Raw genomic sequence first — 21547 nt, forward strand, 5'->3', positions numbered from 1 at the left:
TTGCATTGCATGTGTTAAATATACAAAAAATTTAGCATGTTAACATCTAGATATTGGTATGGACACCCAGGAGGTCTCCAAGAGTCAGTTTCGAGGATCTACACTGCAAAAACACAAATACAGTATTTTTTGTCTAGTTTCTAGTGCAAATATCTCCTTACATTTAAAATAATACAAAACTGACTTACAAGCAAGAAATAGAAGCTTGTTGTAAGTCAATAATTCCTGAATCTATATTTAAAAAATGACTTGTTCCTCTCATAGCAAGACTTTTTCCCCATGTTACAAGCAAAAAAAAATTTACTAGTGGAACTAGTACTTTTTCATCACTATTGAAGAATTATTGACTTAGAACAAGCTCCTATATCTTACTGAAAAGTTAATTGTATGTTAGTTTTGTCTAAGATATTTGCAGTAGAAACTCGACAAAAAGATTTTTTGATAAGATTTTGTGTTTTTGTGGTGTACAACTGCACTTCAGTTCAGAACTTCAAACCTAGAGGTTTTGACTAAAAGGTTTATTGCATGTGAACTGAATATTGCTGCTTCATCTCTGAACAGTGTGATGCACGTCTTTTATTGCCTTACTTTACAATGTTCTCTGCAGTCCTTCGACAAAGTGAACAGGGGGCTTTCTCTTTGGCAGCTCTCTGACATTTCACACGACAGCTCATCAATTAATCGCAATAATGAACAAGATCATAAGAGAGATCATCGGCTACAGATGCCAGGCGAACATCCATATGGCTCGGGTCTGAAGGATCAGGCGAGGGAACGCGGCGATATGGCATTCTGCTTGTGACTCCAGAAACTAAACAACATTAAATTCAAATTACGCCCGACTTTCCCGGGGAACCCTTTTATGGACCCCCAGAGGTCTCCAAGTGTGAGAACTGGAGGAGACACAGCTGTCAGAATAATAACGGTGACAGGAGGCGTGTGGGGGGGGGATTTCAGAGACTTAATTACAGCGCAACAAGACTGCTGACAGACTACAACTCTTTCTTCTGTCGCTCCCAGAGCCACCAGTGGCCTGCTAGTGTCGATAAAGCCCACAAGTGGTACTTGAGGATCCACTTAGGTGATGTAACAGCCCACTCGCAATGTGAGGGGTTCCACGAGGGCCTTTTGTCAAGAAAGGATTGCAAATTTCCAACAGCTCAGAATCAGAGGGGCCGGGAATGTGGATGGAAGAGAGTATCTGCGAACATAGCTACAGCTGCTGCTGCTTCTCTCTCCTGTTCATAAATGCATGAATATCCTGTCTGACTTCAGATTAAAAAGGGAAAAACACACAGCTTTAAATAAGAGGATTTGTTTTCAACACATTCCAAGACAGCATGGGAAAAAACCTGACGCTATATAGGCTACTCTATATTCCTATATTTTTTTTATATGCAACTACTTTCCAAGACTAAAAACATTTTTTAGTGAGTAGAAGAAACTTTAAGATAGTATCTTAAAATGCAAATATTTAGCCAAGGTCTTTTTATGAAAACAAAACATATCTAGATATTCCTTGTACTTCTCCAAACTAGGAACCCTAGAAAAAACTAAATATACCGAAAAAACACGTTCAATTTGCGTCACATTTTTGAACTTTCATCATTTGAATAAACAACGAACTCTATAAAGGCTACTAAAGTAGTAATTCAAATCTTTGTGTAGTAATTTCTTCAGCTTCTTCACCTTTAGCAACACAGCCACGACGCTTAATTGTCCAGCTGTGTAAGGGAGACCAAGCAAAACATTCTTGGAATACCTATACGCATGGATTTTTTTATTATTATTAACATTTTATTTTATATTATTTTTGAAATGCAACGGTTTGGACCCTTAAAGAGCGTTAAAAATGAACTCTGTGACAATAGCACAGACGGTTTCCCCCCCCCCCCGCTAAGCTGCTAACTCCCTTGGTCCCTTACCTTGCTCCAGCAGCCGCAGGGAGTGCTGAAAAGACGGGTCCAACGAGTCCTTCTCCGCCTGAAGCTCCGGTAAGTACTTCTCGCTCTCCATCTCGTCCACGGCTCTTCACGCTCCGAGTCAAACGGACAGCAGGTTAAAACACGACGGAAACAAAAGTTGCTCCAGGCTCCAAAGCAGAAACAAGAAGGGAAGCAAATAATGGCTCCAAAGTTGAATTTATGTGAAGCGAACCCGTCAGCGCTCGCGCTAGAAGAGCATTTTTATTTTATTATTTTTTTCAGTCTCCGCGTGGGCACGCGCTCTCGTTCCCTCCCAAACCCAAAATGATCAGTTTCAACCGGCAGCAGCGGGTGTTACTCCATCAAAGTGTTGCTCAGACGCCACAGCCCAGCGACTCAACATTACAGCGCCCCTCGCCTCTGTCGGTCCACGGGCTCTTTGAAGCTTCCTGCCTTGTGTCCGCAGCTGAAGTGAGGCGGAGGCGGCAACACGCAGCCTGTGGGAAAGGGGGCGGAGCCACGCAGGGAGCTGTCCGCGGTGCTGTTCGGAGGCATTAGCGTCATTATCAGTCACTCAACGAGCCCAGCCACAAAGTCTGCGAAGGGGTTCATGCTGGTCCAGGAAGCTCGAGCCTCTTTTCTTTACTTTGCCTGTTTGCTTAAATTATCATAAAAAGTGCCTTACGAAATTATTCATACCCTTTAAACTTTTTGAGCATTTTTGCAACAACAGCCACAGTCCTCAAAATATTTTTGGGAGGTTTAATGTGAAAGAGCGACGTAAAGCATGCAGTTGTTAGTTAATAGGAAAACGATACATTTTCTTGTTTAAACAAATATTATTTTCCTTTTATGAATTATTAAGAATCTTTGTGGTGTTTGTGCATCAGCACCACTGAGAAGCGTAACCGAACCACATTTTACTGCGATTATCTCTTTAAAAATCTAATGCTGCCTGTCTCTAGCAGCTTTGCATATCCAGAGACTACAAATTTTGCTCATATAACTGCTCCATTGTAGATTTGGCTCAATGCTTGGAGTTGTTGCACTAAACAACAACCCATTAGCAAATAATGTAGTTATATTTAAACAGCTATGCTACATTATTTGCTTAGATTATTTCAGATTGTATTTTTCTGTGTCATTACTTTTGTATCTTATTGTGTACAGGTGATGAAATGTCTCATGGTTAGAGGTATGAATATTTTCAAAATGGTGAATATTTACATATAAGTCAATATGTTTGGTTTTTTTATCCAGCACCCAGTGCAATGGATCTTTTTTTCTATGTTGTAGTTAACTCAATCCCGGACATTACACCAGTCATTAGTGTGAATTTAGTAGTATGTATGTAAGTCTGACATACATACATACTACTAAATGTCCGCTTCCTTTCATTGCTTTTTTTTTTTTTTTACTTTATTTATTATAATAAACAACAATACAATTGTACTGTGAACAAAACTCAGGAAGGTAATAACAATAATTTACCAGAGGGAGCATAAAATAAAGCAAGAAGATAAGAAAACGACAATCAATATAAATATGTATAAAGGAAATAGCATAAATTGTGATATGTGTGCCAGATGTCACAGTGCATTAACATAAAAGATAATCCAAAATTCCAAGTTGATTACAAGCCCGTATTGTTGATTCTGCTTTTTGATTAGTGGAGGAATGAATTGTTGATAAATAATGTTTAAATTCGATCAAAAAAACTAAAAAATTTGGTATTTTCTTCAAAAATTTGCATTTATGTAGGTGAAATTTAGCCTTAATAATTAGTAATCTTCCTTTCACTGTTAGCCCCTTGGTTGCGCTGCTTCTAGACGTGTATTTTCATATTTAAGCATTTAACCAATCACATTTCAGCCACTATTTGTTGCCAGGGTCAAAGTAATCTGCCTGGAGGCCTTCACAATCAGTTCTGCATCATAAAATAAATGTTGATCAAACTTTTGCTTCAACCAGTCAGATTTTGAGTTGGTGACACCAAGGCCCTCTAGCAGGCGTACGGAAACGTCAGCGTATTCACGCTCTGATTGGATAGTCAAAGAGTGTACTAGCCAGAGCTAGCAAACTGCATTTAGACTTAGACTTAGACTGACTTTATTGTCATTTTGCATGCACAGGGTGAATACAGAACCAAATTTCGTTGCATACGGCTCAGGACAATGTTTTGAGCTTCCAATGTTGTGCGGTTACTCCAGAATAAAATAAAATACAGTATAAAATATGAATATAAATATGAATATAAAATATAAAGTGCAGGACTGACAGTAAAATAGAAGTTATTTAGCTCTGTATATGTGCAAGGTATGAAGTGGAGACCAGTTTTTGAGTGCAGTCCAGTTAAGAGTTCAGCAGTCTGATGGCAAGTGGGAAAAAGTTGTTTCAGAACCTGGTGGACCTGCACCGGATGCTGCAGAACCTCTTTCCAGAGGGCAGCAGGGAGAACAGTCCATGGTGGGGGTGTGAGGGGTCACTGACGATGTTTCGGCCTCGGGACACGCAGCGCTGGGATGAAATGTCCTGAATGGAGGGAAGGGGGGCCCCGATGATCCTCTCTGCTGTCTCCACCACTCTCCTCACGTTCTTCCAGTCGGAGGCGCTGCAGCCTCCACACCACACAGAGAGGCAGCTGGTCAGAATGCTCTGACCAGCTGCTTTGTAGCGAGCTGCACAAGCAAAGATATTGTTGTGTTGATTTAATAGCTGGTTTGTCAACCCACAATGGGTGAAGGAGGAAAAGAAATGGATTTGGTTGCAGATTTACTGTCAAAGCCATTTTCAAGACGGACTCTTGAAGAAAAGCTGGACATTGGTAAGCAAGGTCGGGCAACTCCGGAGCTAGCGAGCCTGTCACAACCGGGAAAAGGATTTGTCCACCACTTTCAGTCCACTAACTAAAACTTATGCCAGAAATAGGACAGGGCAGGCTGGACTTTCAGCATTAGCTTCGACGGCGATAGAAAAGGACTTCTTCATGGAACTGAAACTCACAGATAATCTGCACAACAGAGTAATTGAAATCTTCTTGAGGAAATAAAGGAGGATGGATTTTGTGTACAAATAATCAGGATTTTTGGTGAGTAAAATGTTGCTATATTCCTAAATAATATTGCAATTTTATCAGGTTATTTTTGATGCTTTTTTTATGTGTGTCGCAGCTGTACCTGCAGTAGAAGTTTTATAGCCATAAAATAGTTATTGAGGGTTGGATTGATTCAGACGGAGCAGTACTGAAGGCCTGGGTGTGAAATGCACGGCCCGCCACTGATGCCAGATGTAGTGCTAATTAAACCCACTTGGGACTTAAGATATGAGAGACACTTTTCAATCCCCGGTATGTTGATTACTTCATTGATGGTGCTACTGTTCAAACAAAACTTTGAAATTACAGTATTTTAAATGCAGCTAAATACTGCAAAGTTCATTTCTGCAAAGTCCCATGAACTCCTAGCCCCCTTTTTAAATATGAAGTCAGTGTTACAATTTGAATTTCTTCATCTACTTCTGTAGTTCCTTATACATAATTATGTATTTTAGATGTATACTTAAGTATTCATTATAATTTCTGTCATTTTTTCATGATCTTAAGTAATTCTTCGATTTAACTTTGCACAATCAATTATATATGCCCATAATTTACTATGTTATCTAAATGTCACATCATACTTATTAATATTAGTGCTACTCTTTTCATTCCTTAGTTGCCTGTTGTCGCTAAAAAGCTTCAAACCCAAAATTAGAATTAACTTGTAATTTTTGGTCACATATTGTCTTTTCTGATATATCAGTGGTAGAATAAACTATTAAGCCTAAATATGTATTTTTTTTTTATTACAGAATCTAGCTCGAGGATAAGATTTTTTACTGAGTTTATCAGCCAAATTCAATACAGCGTTATATTTGGTGGTGATGTTTCAATGAACCACCTGTAGTTCACACTTCGACCACGAGTTGGTATCAAAGTATTTTCTATTGTATCTTTAGTAATATATGTATAAAGTCATGAAGTGGTGTGGTAGGCGGTGAGGGAAACGCAGCAGACCCAAGCGCTGCTGAGCGGAAACCAGAGCTCAACACAGGTAGCAACTGGCTTCACGAATTGACAAACGACGGACTGTAGGTAGACGTTAGACGAGGACCCGACAGAGACGCAGAGACACAGGTGACACTAAATACACAAGAGGCAATCAGGGAACGAGACACACCTGGGAACAATCAAAGGGAGACAGGACAACACGGAGACTCAGACACAGAAAACTCAAAATAAATGCACAGAAAAACACAGATCCTGACATATAAACCAACATTTGTGGTATTCATATACTTCTTTGGCTGTATTCACAATAAGGTAGGTATGAAGCTAATTAGCATCACTGGTCCATGAGGGGAAATAGTGTTTGTGAAACTTCCAAATATACAAATTTGAGGACATTTCCCCATTTATGAACCTTAATGAGGTTTATGCTTATTAAGCTTTAAGGTTTATGTGTAATAAACCTTAAAGCACCTTAACAAGGTTTATGCTGTAAAATATTTCAGATTTGTAGCCTAGAATCCATCAAACAAAGCTTGATAGCCCTCTGTAGTAAATAGATGGCTATAAAATCTTAGTGTTAATGGTCTAAAATGTCAACATCTACAATTAAGGACAGTTCCAAAGACAATTTAGCAGACAGATGTGGGGGGGTTCTAAAGAAAGAGAACTAAGTTAGAAAACATTCCCTTGCAAGACCGCATAAAGCCATCAACAGCAGATTACAATATGGAGGCTCACTCCTGCTGTTGTGCACCATGAGAGCACAATTCCAGCTAAACTAATAAACCCAGTTAAAGTACATTTTGAATCTCAGCCCCACTGGGAAACATTAGGTAATAATGCGGAATGATATTATATTTTATGTAGTACTTTAGAGAGTAAATCAAATAAAGTGCAATATTTAATTTCATCGGGAGAGCATCCAGGAGCAGGCTCCGGGACACTGAGGGGCAGATTTAATCAGTCAGAGGGCAAGAGCTGTATGATATTGCACATGTTTTCTATTTTTTTCTTTATTAACTGTAAGGAAATCATTTTTCAGTTTTAAAATGTGCTAATCTGGAAAGAGAGTTGTCAAAAATTAAATTAAACTAACTGATTTTTGCGACAAGAAAGTGCGATAGTGACACTGCTCTTTAAAAAACAAATTTAAAGGGTTTCGTTCATTAAAAACTCTAAAAAATATTTTGATAGTTCATATTGGGTTTTTTTTTTTGGTTTTACTCATTGAACGCAAAATTCAGAAGACGTTTTCCAGATAGCACAGGGCATCTGAAGGAACGCTGCCAAGAAACATAGCAGTGAGAATATAAGTCGGCGATGAGCAACAGAAACACTTTGACTCACAAGGCATTTATTGTTTCAGGGCAAATACAGGCTATTCTCTGCATTTCCTTGCACATAATTATGACCGGAATAGATACACAAGGTGCCGACGTGACTATGACCTCTGGTAACCACTGACAGACCCAAACAGTGGATGAATATTTATTCAGAGCTTATTAGAGGTGCCTCCTTGTTAGATATGCCTTAGAGGTGGCCTTTGTTGATGAAAATCAGGCATGTTGTTCAAGATTTAAAAAGAGAACAGTGATACAAATTTTAAAAAATGACTTCTTTTTAACGTATATATCCTCTTTGTCAAGATATGTGCAGACTCACCCGTATATCATTTGTCATATATGGGTGGATTATCTGGAAGCTTAGTTCACAAATGTGCTCAGTTGGAAACTCAATACCAGGATTGTGTTCAGTAACTACGCCAACTACCAGTAACGTCACGCAATGATATGCATTTTCTTTACTGTATGCATTCAGACACTAAATGAGTTAAACACAGTAGTGTGCATGTCATTTATTTAATGAGATACAAACCATGGAATGCAAATACCAAATAATACTATGGTAGCAATAATGTCAGTAATCTTGGTCCACTCAGGTCCTTCATCATTGACACAGATATGAAATTGGATGGTCCAGCTTCCCCTTTTATTGTCATCCTTACCTTGGCGTATGTCCTGTTGCCTAGCAGTCATGGCAGTGCGACGCACAAGATGGTAAAAATTAAGATTAAAATAAGTAGGTTTTTTTGCACTTATTTATTCCTTTTTTGATTTTTTTTAAAGAAGATATTTAAAAAATATATTTTTAAAACATGTCTGTTCCTAACAACACAAACATTAAGTTTTTTTAAAGTTTTCTCCCACCGGATTTGAATATACTTTTATGTGTCATCTATTTGTCCGCCATTATTAACCAAGAACAAAAATCTCCCTTGTCACCTGCAATGAATCTTGGGATTTATTAGGCTGTGAAGGATACACCAGACCATTAAATCCATAAAAAAGAACGAATTTGTGGGAGGAGCCTTTAAATTTGGACGGCCTTCGTCTCATGGCTGTGACTTCAAAAGCTGCCTTTGAAGGATGCAGCCCTATGTAGACTTCAATTTGACTCCAACTTAAGTGATTTTCTGACTTTAAGCAAATTAACAACTTTGCTAATGTCTTACGCAGGCTAGCTGTGCTACCTACAAGATGTACATAAGCAGGAAATAAAGGTCTACATTTTAAACCGTTTCATTTGACTAGAATACAAAAGATACAGCATTCCACATAGCTGAATTATGTTTTTAAGTGCAACATTTCCGTTGAGATTAGACTCCATGCCCATCAGCAACATAAGGGTCATAGTCCCTAATTTCCCGTACTAAAGCACAAATGCCACAGCGATCAGTTGTGCTACAGAACATCTCAGGAGGCCTGGTAATTGTCCTCTTTAGTCTTTTAGGCAATTATAGAGAAGTGCATGACTTCTTAGGTTGCTTTTTCTTGTTAGGACAACCCTGTCAATACTTCTCAGGAAATCCATTCACCTTCCTACAGGTCAAGCATGTTTTCTCCTGGGCGTGTTTGCGAATTCATTAGAAAAGGAGCTCTGCCATCTGTGGAGCACGGTAATACAATGCTCTGGTTGTTACTTAGTGAGGCTCTATTTCTCTTAACAGAAAACAGACAGTGACATTTAAAGAGTTTATCCAGCTGGAGACTTTTTTTTTCTAAATCCTGCCCATAAATTAACTTTTTCTCCAGGAAGCACAAAATATATGGGGAATTGCAATTTGCTAGGAATTCAACAGATGGTAGGGAAACAGGATTTGTACACAATCTCCACATTTGTTTGAAAATCTAGAGAGAGAGAGAGAAAAAAAAAGATAAGAAATCTGTCAATATATGTGAAAGATGCAGAGGCAGCCTCAGGTGGGTGGCTATCTGTAGGCTGATCAGAGTTGCTTACATAATTGAGTTTTCTTTTTTTTCTTCTTCTTCTGGCTCCATGCTATTTCAATAACTTTGAGGAAAATGTGACCCGGAGGCTAAAGGCAAGAGGACTGGATGTATTTTCATTTCCATTTATATCCTCCGTGAAGTTTCAAATTTGCCCTCTGTTATTTTAATATGCTTGCACACAAATAAACGCTCTGGGTGTTAATGTTGTTCCTCTTATGAATAAAACCCAAATATGTACATTCTGGTGAGATCTGTAGGTGTTGAACAGCCAGCAGAGAAAAGCAATAAACTGGTGGAGACTGCCTCAAAAAGGTAGCCATACTTTTTGAACATTTTCAGATCCATAGTCATGCTATAGCTGCAACAGTCAGTGTAGTTTATTAGGATTTTACATGACAGACCTTCACTCTGACACCACTTAATAAAATCCAGGGCAACCAGTTGCTTTCAATGTAATCCCAGTACAAATGAAGCTGTTCTCTACAGTGATTGCAAGTATAACTCCATTGGAAGGAGGTCGACTGCAGTTCAAGGCAAAACTGAGGTAATTATTGTTCCAGTTATTGCTAAAATACTAAAAATAAGGTCTGAAATCCGTAGTGATGAACTCAGACCTGAACCTCCAGAGTCACATAAAGACAGTTATAAAGTTGGCCTTATATCACCTGCAGAGACATTTCCACGATTGAAGGACTAATGTTCCAGCAAGATCTAGAGAAACTCATCCATGCGCTTAAGTCTAGTTGCATTTATTACTGCAGCAGTCGCTGTGTTTCCATTGAAAATATGGAAACACAATTGTGCAAATTGGGATTACGAAAATAAATTTGCTTAATGAAAACATGCCAATTTCAGAAAAGCACATTTTTTGTTAACGTTTTGCGCTAAGATGAGGTGGTTGTTTTGCACTTTTTGGTTTCAATCCGGTACCAACTAAATACACAGCCTGTATCACCAATACCGATACTGATACCAATAACTTTTCCTTAAGTTTGACATATAATCAAACTTCTGACCTTTAGGTGTTTCTGTGTTTTTTTTTTCTGGAATTACTTTGTTAAAACAGAAAAGAATTAGGACAAAGTTGACAGGAGTGTAGAAAATACTTTAATAACACATCAACATGACAAACAGAGACGATTGAAAAACAGGACACATTTTGTGCATTTTTCTAAAATAATGAAAGTACAAAAAAGAATCACAAGAGTAAATCAAAACATTTTTTGGTACAGTGGAGAAAGTACAATACAAAAATAAAATACATTTTAACTCACCATGATAATGTCGATCTGATATCGATATTTTGGATTGATATCTTTCCCCAAACCTCCCATTTGAAGCACGTAGAAGACTTTCTCTTGATCTGATTTGTCCCACAGTCCTGTCCCCTCCGCTTCCCAGCAAGAAGGGAACACATTATGAATCAGCTTACTTTATAATCTCTCCCAGAGACCATTAAAAAGCGGCTCAAACGCGCTAATCTCCCTTTCAGGAGAGCGACTTATTTATAGATACGCTTCCCATCTGTTGCTTCTTGTCTTCATAAATAACCCCTCCCGTTGTCATGGAGTTCAAATGTGTCGGCCGACACGTCTTCCTCGAGACGCTCGTTGTTTTTCTGACACAAAGGCCTGTTTGTAAAGTGGCCGCGACGCGCATTCGTCGTCGTGAAAATCATTATGGCTTATGGCGTCAGCGTTTTTATATCAGTCATGGCCGAGCGCAAGGGCAGCAGCATGGGTGTAAAACAAAGCGATCAGCGATACGGGTGTAAAAGATGACGAACAGCAGGCCATTACATTGACAAAGTGTTACTTTGATCACTGGAGAACGGCCGCCCACTCTGTCAGCTGTCCAGGCCCACTAAATATGATATTGACTGCAGGTAGAGATGGCCTGTTCAGGGCTTCAGTGTGTGTGTGTGTGTGCGTGTGTGTGTGTGTGTACTGTTCTGGCAGCACTCCTGAGTTCGTTTCAATCAAGACATCAAGATCGGAGATCCTCCTCGCAGTTACTCTGAGCTAAATGATTTAAACAGAAGCTGGCGCCTTCTCTTCAACCCTCCTAAAATCCGACTGAAGTACGGGGGTCGCGTCACCTCAGGTGTGATTAGAGCGCGATGGTGCGGAGGAGCTCGGTTCTGGGAGGAGGCTGAGTTTTACCTCCTACCAAAACGGTCGGCCCTGAGCTGACAGATGAGGGGCGATCTTAACACCTCAGAAGGACGCGCCCTGTGTGATCGACGTGTGTTTGGTGTGAGCTGGTAGACTGTGGGGAGAGGGACAACAGCGCCTCCTTGTGACCATGTGGGATTGTTCAAACAGAGAAAGGAAGATGATGTAAACTAGTTGAGGAGTTGAGGAGGGAGAGACAGACTTTCAAGGCAAGGAGAAGCAATTTTGCTTGTTTTGCGTGGTGTATGCAGTAAGCGACTGAGTGAGTGTACGCCACAAGAAGAATTCAATGCAACCTTATTGTTTAGACGTCAGTTTCTGCACATTTCAGGCTTTCTGGGATTGGTTTCGGAGTTTAAGAACATACAAAGTAATAAAGACATTTCGAATTGAATGACCCACAGTGAGAGTGTGAGAGTAATGAACCTTTACTTCTACGGCCGACCCGTCAAAATGACTGCAAGAACACATTAATGACTAATCCAGGAGATCTAGTCAGGGTTTTTTGTTTTTTTTTTCAATTTCTTGTTACAATTCAGCGCATGAAGAAAACATACTAATCAAATTTGTTCTTTATGAAGCAACATAATACAATAAATTATAAACATAACAGTAATTTTTATGGGAATGTTAAGTTTTGTGTTATAATTCTGACAACTGTAGCTCAAACAACAAATTGTTCCAATGACACTGAGCTCCCAATTTTAACCAATCTACTCTATTACCGCTTGTTTTGATGCGAGACACAAACTCCATTAATGTTTCCTATAAGAAGAAGAAAAGAAAAAACAGCAAGTGGCGTTTTCTGCAGCGGCACACTTTCACAACTCCAACAATAGAATAAAACCCAATTTCTCCTGCAGTCACTCTTGTCCCCCAAAGTGCTTCTAACAAGGCTCCTACTCTGACACATTGTTCTCTTCCTCAAACAGCCACACAAAGCTGTCTCGGTCACAAAGGGCGCCTCATTGTTGCCACTAAATGGAGCGCTCGCATCCATTCGACGGAATTATTTCGCCAGTGCCAATCTATCAGCCGTATTGATCACATATCATAGGCTGTGAAGTGCAGACTCTGGTCTCCTCTCCTGGAAGTGTTGTGCAGAAAAGAAACTCTAATGAGAAACTGCCAGCAGAGCACAGGAAAACAAATCAATGGCACCCAGCAGCGCTCCCAAGGTCGACACACACACTTTGACTTTGCAAGTCGCTCTGCCCGAAGAAAGCGCAATATGTGTCGTCAGCATGAAGGTGGGAATTAAAAGTGGCAAGTTCATGTCCTGTAAAAATAAGAAAAAAAGATATGGATTTCACAGATTGTTTTTTTTTTTTTTGTGCGTTTCATTTTTTACCAGCTACACCACTCGGTACCTAGAACTTTGATTTCTTCTTGTTTTCAGGTGTAAATCAACAAACAGGTCTATACCTCAGTAAGAAAATCTATTACCATAAAAGGTTTAAATGTCCTTCATAATTTGCATCTCGATGCATGCTTATAGAATAATTCTTAATTATTCGTACCTGTTTATGCTCTCACAGAACAATTCTGAGCTGATATCCAAAAGCTCTACAGAAATTGCAGCATACTGCAAACTCATTTCTGCAGCTGTACATAGCATAAAACAAAAATCTTGCCGTTTTTAAACACAATGCAACTAAAGCCTAAAGTAAACACATAGCATATCACACTTTCATTATTTAATAAATTAGCGATGGGGCTCAAATAAAGATTTCAATCGAGTTAATTACTAGAAATTTAATCAAACACTTTTCAAAAACATTTTTGCTGCTACATTTTGCTGAATGTATATGGATATTTGGAATTGGACTACATAAAAACAGCAGTTTGAAAAAATAAAAACAATAAACACAATGCGAGAAAAGTCAGCAATTATTTTTTTAGGGAAATGAAATTCTACAACATTTGTTGTAAATGTTCGCAATATTGATCAATTCATATTTTCTATCAGGCTCTGCTGCTGATCATCACGCCATCTGCGCAAATTGTTGTTTGCCTGAACACAAAGCAGTGGAAGCCTTTCATTTCTACCTGGCTCCAAACACAAAGTAAAATCATAGAGTCCTTCCCCCCCTCTGTTTCCATTTGTCTGTAATGAGTTGGAGTTTAATAGGGCGGCCCGCATTAGCCCGTGGTATGTAGTGAATAAGTGTGCAGAGAGGGTTCTCTCAATGCACGCACACACCAGAGAGAGACACAAGGTCAACAGCAGTAATTATTCTGTGGGAAGCGTGTTGGTCTTCAGTGGGTGATTTCATTTCCTGTCATTAGCCACAGCGATTAGGCACAAGAGCAGTGATGGTGTGATAGCATCAGCGAGCACCATACAGCCCCAGGCTGCTCTCAGCACTCTCCAATATTCTCTAAATGTCGTTTTGCATGGGTTGCACCTCCTACTGCGATCTGGTAGCCTGAATACATTGTGTTAAGACTCTCTCCACTTGCTACAATCAGTAAATAATCACATTAGCAGAGACAGGTAGGTAGTTAAGGTAGGTAGGTAGATAACTAGGGTGGATAGGTAGGTATGAAGGTAGAAATGTAGTTAGTAACAAGGTAGGTAAGTAAGAAAGTAGGAAGGTAGATAGGTAAATAAGTAAATAGGTAGGCAGGTAAGTAGATATATATTGTTTTAATATGTTATTTAGGCTATTAAAACATCAGATATGGTATTTTATGGTCCTGTAATCTGCAACTAACTTCCAGAAAACAGCACAACCGCCGAAACACTGAGTTCCTTTAAGTCAATGATAAAACTCACTTGCTTAGGGTTGATTCTGATTAAAAACAACTTAAACATTGATTAATATATTTTTGATAATGTATATTCTTGATGATGCCATGTTTGCTTGTTTCATAATTAGCTCTTATGTTACATTTTTACCAAGAACTCCCTTGTTGCTTGAATGTGCTAAGCAAATAAACTTGACTTAACTTGACTTGCAACGACCGCATAGCAAGTCACAGCAAGTCAAGTTAAGTAATGTAAAAAAAAAAAAAACCAACTCCTGGGACTTTGAAGACAACACTGTGGCAGTGGAGAATCTTTGAATCCATTCCATGAAAATCAAAAATTTAAAAAATCATGGTCATACTTCCTTTTTTTTACAATTACTTTTGCTTGGAGACCCTGACTCTTTCTTTTTATACTTACCACAGCTTTAGGTACTAAAAATCGATCCATATGGTCTTTGGCGCAGGCCTGGTGAAGCCGGCTAAATGTCCACAGTTACTTTTTCTCGTTTATGTTTGTGTCCTCATGTCACAGCTTCTTCAAGATTTCTGGCATGCATATCATTGCAAATGAGAGATTCTGGCAAGACATGGAGCTATTTAGCAAATCCTAAAGGTCAAAAGCACCGTTATCTAGTTGGGTGAAACCAGTAGAGATAAGCACCAACACATCAGTCTCGGAAAACCAAAATATCTAATGGCAAAAGTTTCTGCTTTATTATTCATTCTCCAAGTCTTCCGAATACTCAGAACAAATTGCATTGACAACTTGCAGGATTACATAAAGTCACAAGGGACTAATATGGACTGCAATATTCACAGCAGGAAATGCTAATGCTCCGACGTTTCATCCTGCACCGAAGAGGACAAGAAGGTCACGTCTTCGATCGCTATGCATGTCAATACTCATCACCGCGAGTCTGTCTGTATGACAGTCACTTACTACAATACAGTGCTGTGTATTCATTTCAAGGGAGGGAAAATCATTGCCTAGAATTCTCCATTCAGCACGACTGACGTAGGGAGCATTAATCTGTTTGAGTTTCTCAAGTTACAGTGTGAAAATAAAAATAGAAATTGCTGCAAATGTTTTTGCTTTTCATCCTTGACACTTTTAAGAGTAGGGAAATCTGTGTGTGGGGGTGTGTGTATGCTGAATAGCACTGGCAAGCAGAACTGGATACAGCAGGGCTGCTTCACTGATTGAGCGAAAGGTATGAAAAAAAAATTCAGTTTGGAGGTCGACACACTCTAAATCATTGCTAACAAATCGATGGATGGATTTGCCATTACCTTATTCAGCTGAATAGAAACAAAACGTAAGTAATTATTTTTTGGACCTATATAGAGGAACGATTAGGTATTACAGTTAGAAACTACTGATCAAGACAGAAATCTGGGTGAGGAGATGGACCTGAACTTTTGGACACACATAAAGACAATTAACAAAATCAGTCTTCTATCAACTGAATAATATTTGTGGGATTGAAGAACTAATGTCCCAACAAGGTCTAGAGAAACTCGTCTGTAGTTTTTTGTGTCTGTAGGGCACATCACCCCAGTTCTTTAGTCCTTAAACTCTAAAATAATTTTAATAGTTAATAAATCACTGAATTACTTAGCATCAATATACATTAAATCCTGTTGTTGTTGTTGTTGTTGTATCAACCTTCCAGATCAGCCGGGTGTTCTGGTTCTGGTTCTGGTCTGCTCTGCATCCCCACAATCAAAACCATTCAGTTTTCATGCTCCACCAATCTGGAACGAACTTCCAGAAAGCTGAAAAACAGCTGAAACACTGAGTTCACTAGTTTCAAACTATCTTGTAATAACAACTAGAATATAATAAGCTGTACCCCGTCTTTCGACGTATTGTTTGCCTTACTTTGCTACATTGTGGTGTTTTTTTTTACTTGTTTTTCTTCTAACATTGTATCATCTCTATGGTGCATCTCACATTATCTGCATTATTCTCTGCAGATAATGTGTTGTCATGAACTGTGAACTGAGATGAACCCCAAGGTAACTGTTCAACCCTGTGGAGGCGCTATGGAGGAAGATTAGAGCAAGTCTTTAAGGCACAACGCTATAGACAGAGTTCATATGTCTGCAATGTTGTGAGGTTTTTTTTCTCTCATCTGTAGCATAAAACAGGCCTTCGTTAAGCAGACTGCACTATCATATGCACTCAATCATTATTATGAATTATGAGTTGCACATATTCATACTTTTGTAAAGTTGAGGCCAACATGATCCAGTTGACTTTGATTAGTCGCTGAGACATCGTAGAATGAGAAAATGGTTCAGAAATGGCTTTGAAACCTGTTCCAGAGATGGCAATGGCTGCGTTTCCACTGAACATTTCATTACACAAATAGGAATCATGAAAATTATGGAAACGCTGCAATTTAGGGGAACAAGAAAAAAGACGTTTTTCAATAAAAAACGTAAGTTTTAAAAACTTAAACTTTTAAGTTTTAAGTTTTTTTCAGTTATATCGAAAGCAAGTGTATTTATCAAATAAACTGCAAAGGAAACACTTTTTTCACATCACGAGTCATGTGATCAACAACCGGATGTTACTACTGGCTGAAATGATGAAGGAGACAACAGGAAGTGGTAGGAGTATGGTGCATATGTTTGTTTTCTTTTTGGTAATTTAAATGATCAGTGGTTGCATTTGCGAAAGTTTATATAATTCTTCATTCCAGCTGTTTACTATTCTGTCAGTCTCTAGTCGAGAGCTAAACTTCACTGCCTCATTAAAAACACCACACCTGCTTCAAGTCCCTTCCTGTAAATGATCATGAAAACGGCTCTTCAAAAACAAAAAAAAATCCTTATTGAGATATGCAGCAAGGCACAATGCGTACATTTTGGTTTCGTGTTTAAAGAACAATTATTAACTTTTTTTTTTTTTGGCCATGTCTGAACTGAATTGTGTTTGATGAATTAATCAGATTTCAACATTACCGTGACACTTCTGGGAGAAGCTACACTTTTGTTTTCTTTTTCAGCCCACTTGCTGTTGTTTTGTGCTCATCACATGGTGGAGTGTCTGTGGCATGGAGTAAATTAATCACTGCATTTTTTTCTAAACCATAAAACAGCTGCTTGCTTCGTGACAGCATAGAGTGAGTGACACAGATATATGAGATTCGGTGTTTACATGAAAGTATTGAATGCGACACGTTCAACTCCTCTAGTTTCACTTATACCTCCAGCATGCCAGCTGTCTTCCATCCCTAAAATACATTTTCACTCTGACCTCTGAATTGTGTTAATTATTTCTGTTTTAACCAGTAATTCCCAGTATTTTTATATTTTCTTTAGTGCTATCTTATATATGCTTTGGCCATCTTTGATAGGTGTAAAAAAATTTCATAAATAGATGATACTGTAACACATTTTTTGTTTATAAGATTGTTTTAATTACGGGTTAATTAAACTACAAATAAAATCCTCCATCAATTTATCCGTTCTTACGTTGTATTCATGTATTCAGGTGAGTGGCCTTCCTCCCAGTATGACCCAAGAACAATAGCTGTGTTTCCATTGATCATAAAATTGTGCAAATTAGAATTCTGAAAATAAATTTGCTTAATGGAAACACGGCAATTTCGGGGGGAAAAAAAGTTTTTTGATAAAAAGTTGTTGCCCTAGGATAAGGTGGGTTTTTGGCAGCATCAAAATTTGTGAATTTCGAAAAGCTCCAATGCAAACACGTTTTTTTGCATCACACGAGTCACGTGATCCACAACTGGATGCTACTATTGAGAGAAAAGACAAAGAAAACGACAGGAATTGGTAGGCGGCATGTTTTTTAATACTTTTGTAGTGTGACCCAGTGCTCCATCATGGTGGAAAATCCATAAATTATCACCAAATTGACCATGATTTGTTGGTTTAACTACCTTGCCAACATTTGCCATTGACTTCTCTTCTCCTAAACCTGTGCCTTTTCCAAGTAGTACATGCTAGCCAGATTGAGGAGACCAAATGGCTCCTTTACGATTAGTTCACACAGCAAAATCTTTATGTCCAGATTTTTCCCTTCTGTCAATCTTAAGAGACATTCCTGCCGTGTCCGGTGTGTTAAAAGTCTGGCCTGCTCGAAAGAACATCGGGACTGCGCCGATCTAAAATCAGGACAATTCTACGTGTTGGGGTGTTAAGATAAGATAAGATAAGATTTATTTGTCATTGTCATCAACAGATTACAACAAGATTGAGATTTGACATGGAGGGGGAATCCTAAATACACAGAAGACAGTCTGGTGGCAGTTGTAGATGTGTTGTTTTTATTCTCTGTTAAATAGTCCAAAATCTATCGCCATTGCACTACTCAGTCGGCCACGTTTGAGCTCAAGAGGGTTTGCCAGCGTTTCTGTCCTACAGCTGAATGTGCTTAAGAGTGAAGTCAGTTTTGTACCATCAAACATGCTACACCTAAGTTTTTTAACACCTCATGCATTAGGTGCCATAAAATATCCTAAATACTTGATATCCATGAAGAAACTATACTTTATATTATACTTTCAAAGTGACTCACTGATCACTACCTTGGTTTTGTTACATGGAATAATTTTTGAAATGATTACAAAAATGCCTATTATGTATGAATCTAATGAACTATCTGACAAAAGTCTTAAACATTAAACATAGATTTTCCATCTTAAGGTGCTTCTAGGTATATACTGACTTATAACCAGAGGGCCTAGTTTTGATCTAATTCAACTGTAGATAAATAGGGAAGTAGGAAGGCTGTTTCCTGCGGACCTAGGGGGCATTTTTGCAACCTGGACAAAGGTTTCTGTTGTCCCTGTCAAAGCAAACCTCCATTATCCTCCGTTAACCACAGAAGAAAAGCTGGAAGGTTCCAGAGGAAACAGGTATAATTGGCTCTCACTGTGTTCTGTTCCAGGCACAGAGCGTCACATCGGTCTGCTGGAACTGGGAAACGTCTTCGTCAGCACAGGGTGGAGGGCAGCTTGTTATACAAGGAGCCGCAGTGAGTGACAGACACAAAGAAGCAAATTCAAACGACTGATGAGTATCTTTTAAAGTGGACATGTCTGACACTAGCACTGGGCCACAGGGGTAATGACAGCTCGGAGCTTGAAAGTGTAGATGCAAGCAGCTCTACGTGTGAATGTGCACACTCAGAAATATCATAGCTCTTACATGTGTGAGGTGATCCCACTCTTGTCACATTATCTGTACTTTGCCATAATTGGACCTGCTGCTACTTCTTTGGTGTGGTTGAGTGCCTTTAGTTAATTTAGTTGTATATATTGTTATTATTATTATTGTGTGTTTGCTTATTTATACTGTATATATTTGACCTTTTGCACGGGAGCTGCAATGGAAATTTCGTTGAATTCTGTTCAATGACAATAAATGCTATCTATCTATCTATCTATCTCTGAAAACGCCACGGAAAATAAGGTGGAAGACCACTGAAATGGGTAGTAATTTAAGAGAGGGGGTGGATTGTAGATGAAGATATGTTACATCTGGTATATGAACCTTAATGTCTATTTGAAATCAAGTGGTAGAAGTTATTCTTTGTGAAAAGAAATAACATTAGATGACTTAAACTTAAAGAAAAAGAAAAAAACGATTTTTGGGGGGCTTGGTGTTTGAGCTGCAATGGGCATTTTCAATGCCACAAAAAATAAAATAAAATAAAAAAAATAGAATCCTGACCATCATCCCACCTCATCCCAGAGCCGAGCCTTTCTGAGCTCCTCCAGCAGCTGTCAGGCCGGACGAGCGGTTTCTGCTCTCCATTAGAGCTGCCATCCTCACTGAACGACTCGCTTTAATCACCTCAAATATCATTTCACACGAGAAACTTCAATCCCCTCCAGAGCAGCGTCGGGAAGACAAAGGCACATCAAGAGAGCAGCTGGCAGCATCATGCGCTAGGACGTCTCAGAGTAGAGATGGCTGTTTCCGCGTGAACCGGCTAAATGAGGAAAGATGAAAAGAATCAGGATTTATTACCATTAAATCACGTCGAGTTTGTCCGCTTCCATCAAGGCAACGCCGCGCGTCCTGCCTTTGATTAGCTGGGCGCTCTTGCATGCAGAACGCTTCCTTTGAGCCGCGGTTTTGATATGACCCAAGTGATCCCTCTTGATGGAACAGATCAAAGACTCAATTTTCTGCTTGTCTGATGTTTCTGTGTCAAAAAGTGTTTGCTGGGCAGCTCTGCTTCAGCATTCTTGGAGGATGACCACCCACTGGAATAACTATGTGTCCACATCCACACTTAATTGCAGAACACCCCAAAGTTTTCCGAATGAGGTGTGTTTTACTCCTTCGTAGGAACCACAGAAAATTTTAAGTAGTGTTTTTTTTCTGCTTGAGCTTGGTCTGTTATTGAGTTTTACGCTCACAGGAGGTAAGATTTATAGGGAACTGGTGGAGGAAGTGGCATTTCTAAAATGGCTCCTGTTTATCAAGAAAACTAGTTTTTATGGAGACTGGACAAGTTAGAAAAATTGGACAAAAAAACATGGTCAAAGATTCCTTGCATTTTATTCTGTAACTCTGAAAAACCTCAATAGCAGATGAGAGTTTTGCAGAGTGTTAACAGACGAGTTGTAAAGTAAGGATTTCTCTGGGGTGAAAAGCAGTCTTTTATAAATGCACTAAAGTTAACTTTTTGATTTTTCTGTCTATTCAAAATGTGGCTTCATCAGAAGATGACTTTAGTGTCATGAGGTGTGTTTTTTCATTCTCATTAGGTCTCGTTATGCTCACCACCTGGGCATGATTATCTCAGCTGTTTAGTTTTCTTGATTGTTTGTTCCAGTGTATTTAATTTCTCCGGTTGTCCTCTGTGTTTGTGGGATCATTTGCGTTGCTCGCTGCTCTCTCAGTGAGGTTTCAGAACGTGTACATAGGACCGGTACCACTCTTGGGAAAATAAAAGTCATTTTACTTTTTGAACTAAGCTGCATCTGGATTCACCTTCTCCCACAAATCACCGTTCCTGACAGAATGATCCCACCAAGGCAGAGAGGTCCAAGGAGGAGAGCCAGGGTAGATTTAAAGGCCCTCTACAAACATCTCACCAGGCTGGCCGAGCTCCCGGCTCACTTGGGCCAAGAGCTTCTGCAGGGATTGAGACTGGCGGTTCCACTCCCCAGAACCGGTCACTGTCGTCCGGGAGATTCTCGCCCTGACCCGCTGGTGATCCAGGTCCCTGGGCGCTTCCGTGAGTCACCGGAGATGCCGGCCCCGAGACAATGCCCTGAGCCACGGCGACGTGACCTCAAGCCACCACCGCTACCAGCCCTGAGGGTTTGTTCCGGACCACCACCGCTACCGGCCCCGAAGGTTTGTTCC

The 21547-nt window shown here is 39.4% G+C and overlaps 1 protein-coding gene across 2 annotated transcripts in view; it reads right to left on the bottom strand.

The window, feature by feature from the left end:
* The window catches only part of khdrbs3 (KH RNA binding domain containing, signal transduction associated 3), a 166649-nt gene extending 164243 nt beyond the window's left edge, over positions 1–2406 (bottom strand). For both annotated transcript variants that reach the window (XR_002753714.1, XM_023345173.1), the window contains exon 1: positions 1926–2406. Coding sequence is in view for 1 of the 2 variants with exons in the window: in XM_023345173.1 (XP_023200941.1) it covers positions 1926–2016 (91 nt within the window). In the remaining variant the exon portion in view is untranslated. The remainder of the gene's footprint in view (positions 1–1925) is intronic.
* Between the last annotated feature and the right edge of the window lie 19141 nt (positions 2407–21547).

Source organism: Xiphophorus maculatus, chromosome 13 (assembly GCF_002775205.1).
Source record: "Xiphophorus maculatus strain JP 163 A chromosome 13, X_maculatus-5.0-male, whole genome shotgun sequence".
Taxonomy (NCBI): domain Eukaryota; kingdom Metazoa; phylum Chordata; class Actinopteri; order Cyprinodontiformes; family Poeciliidae; genus Xiphophorus; species Xiphophorus maculatus.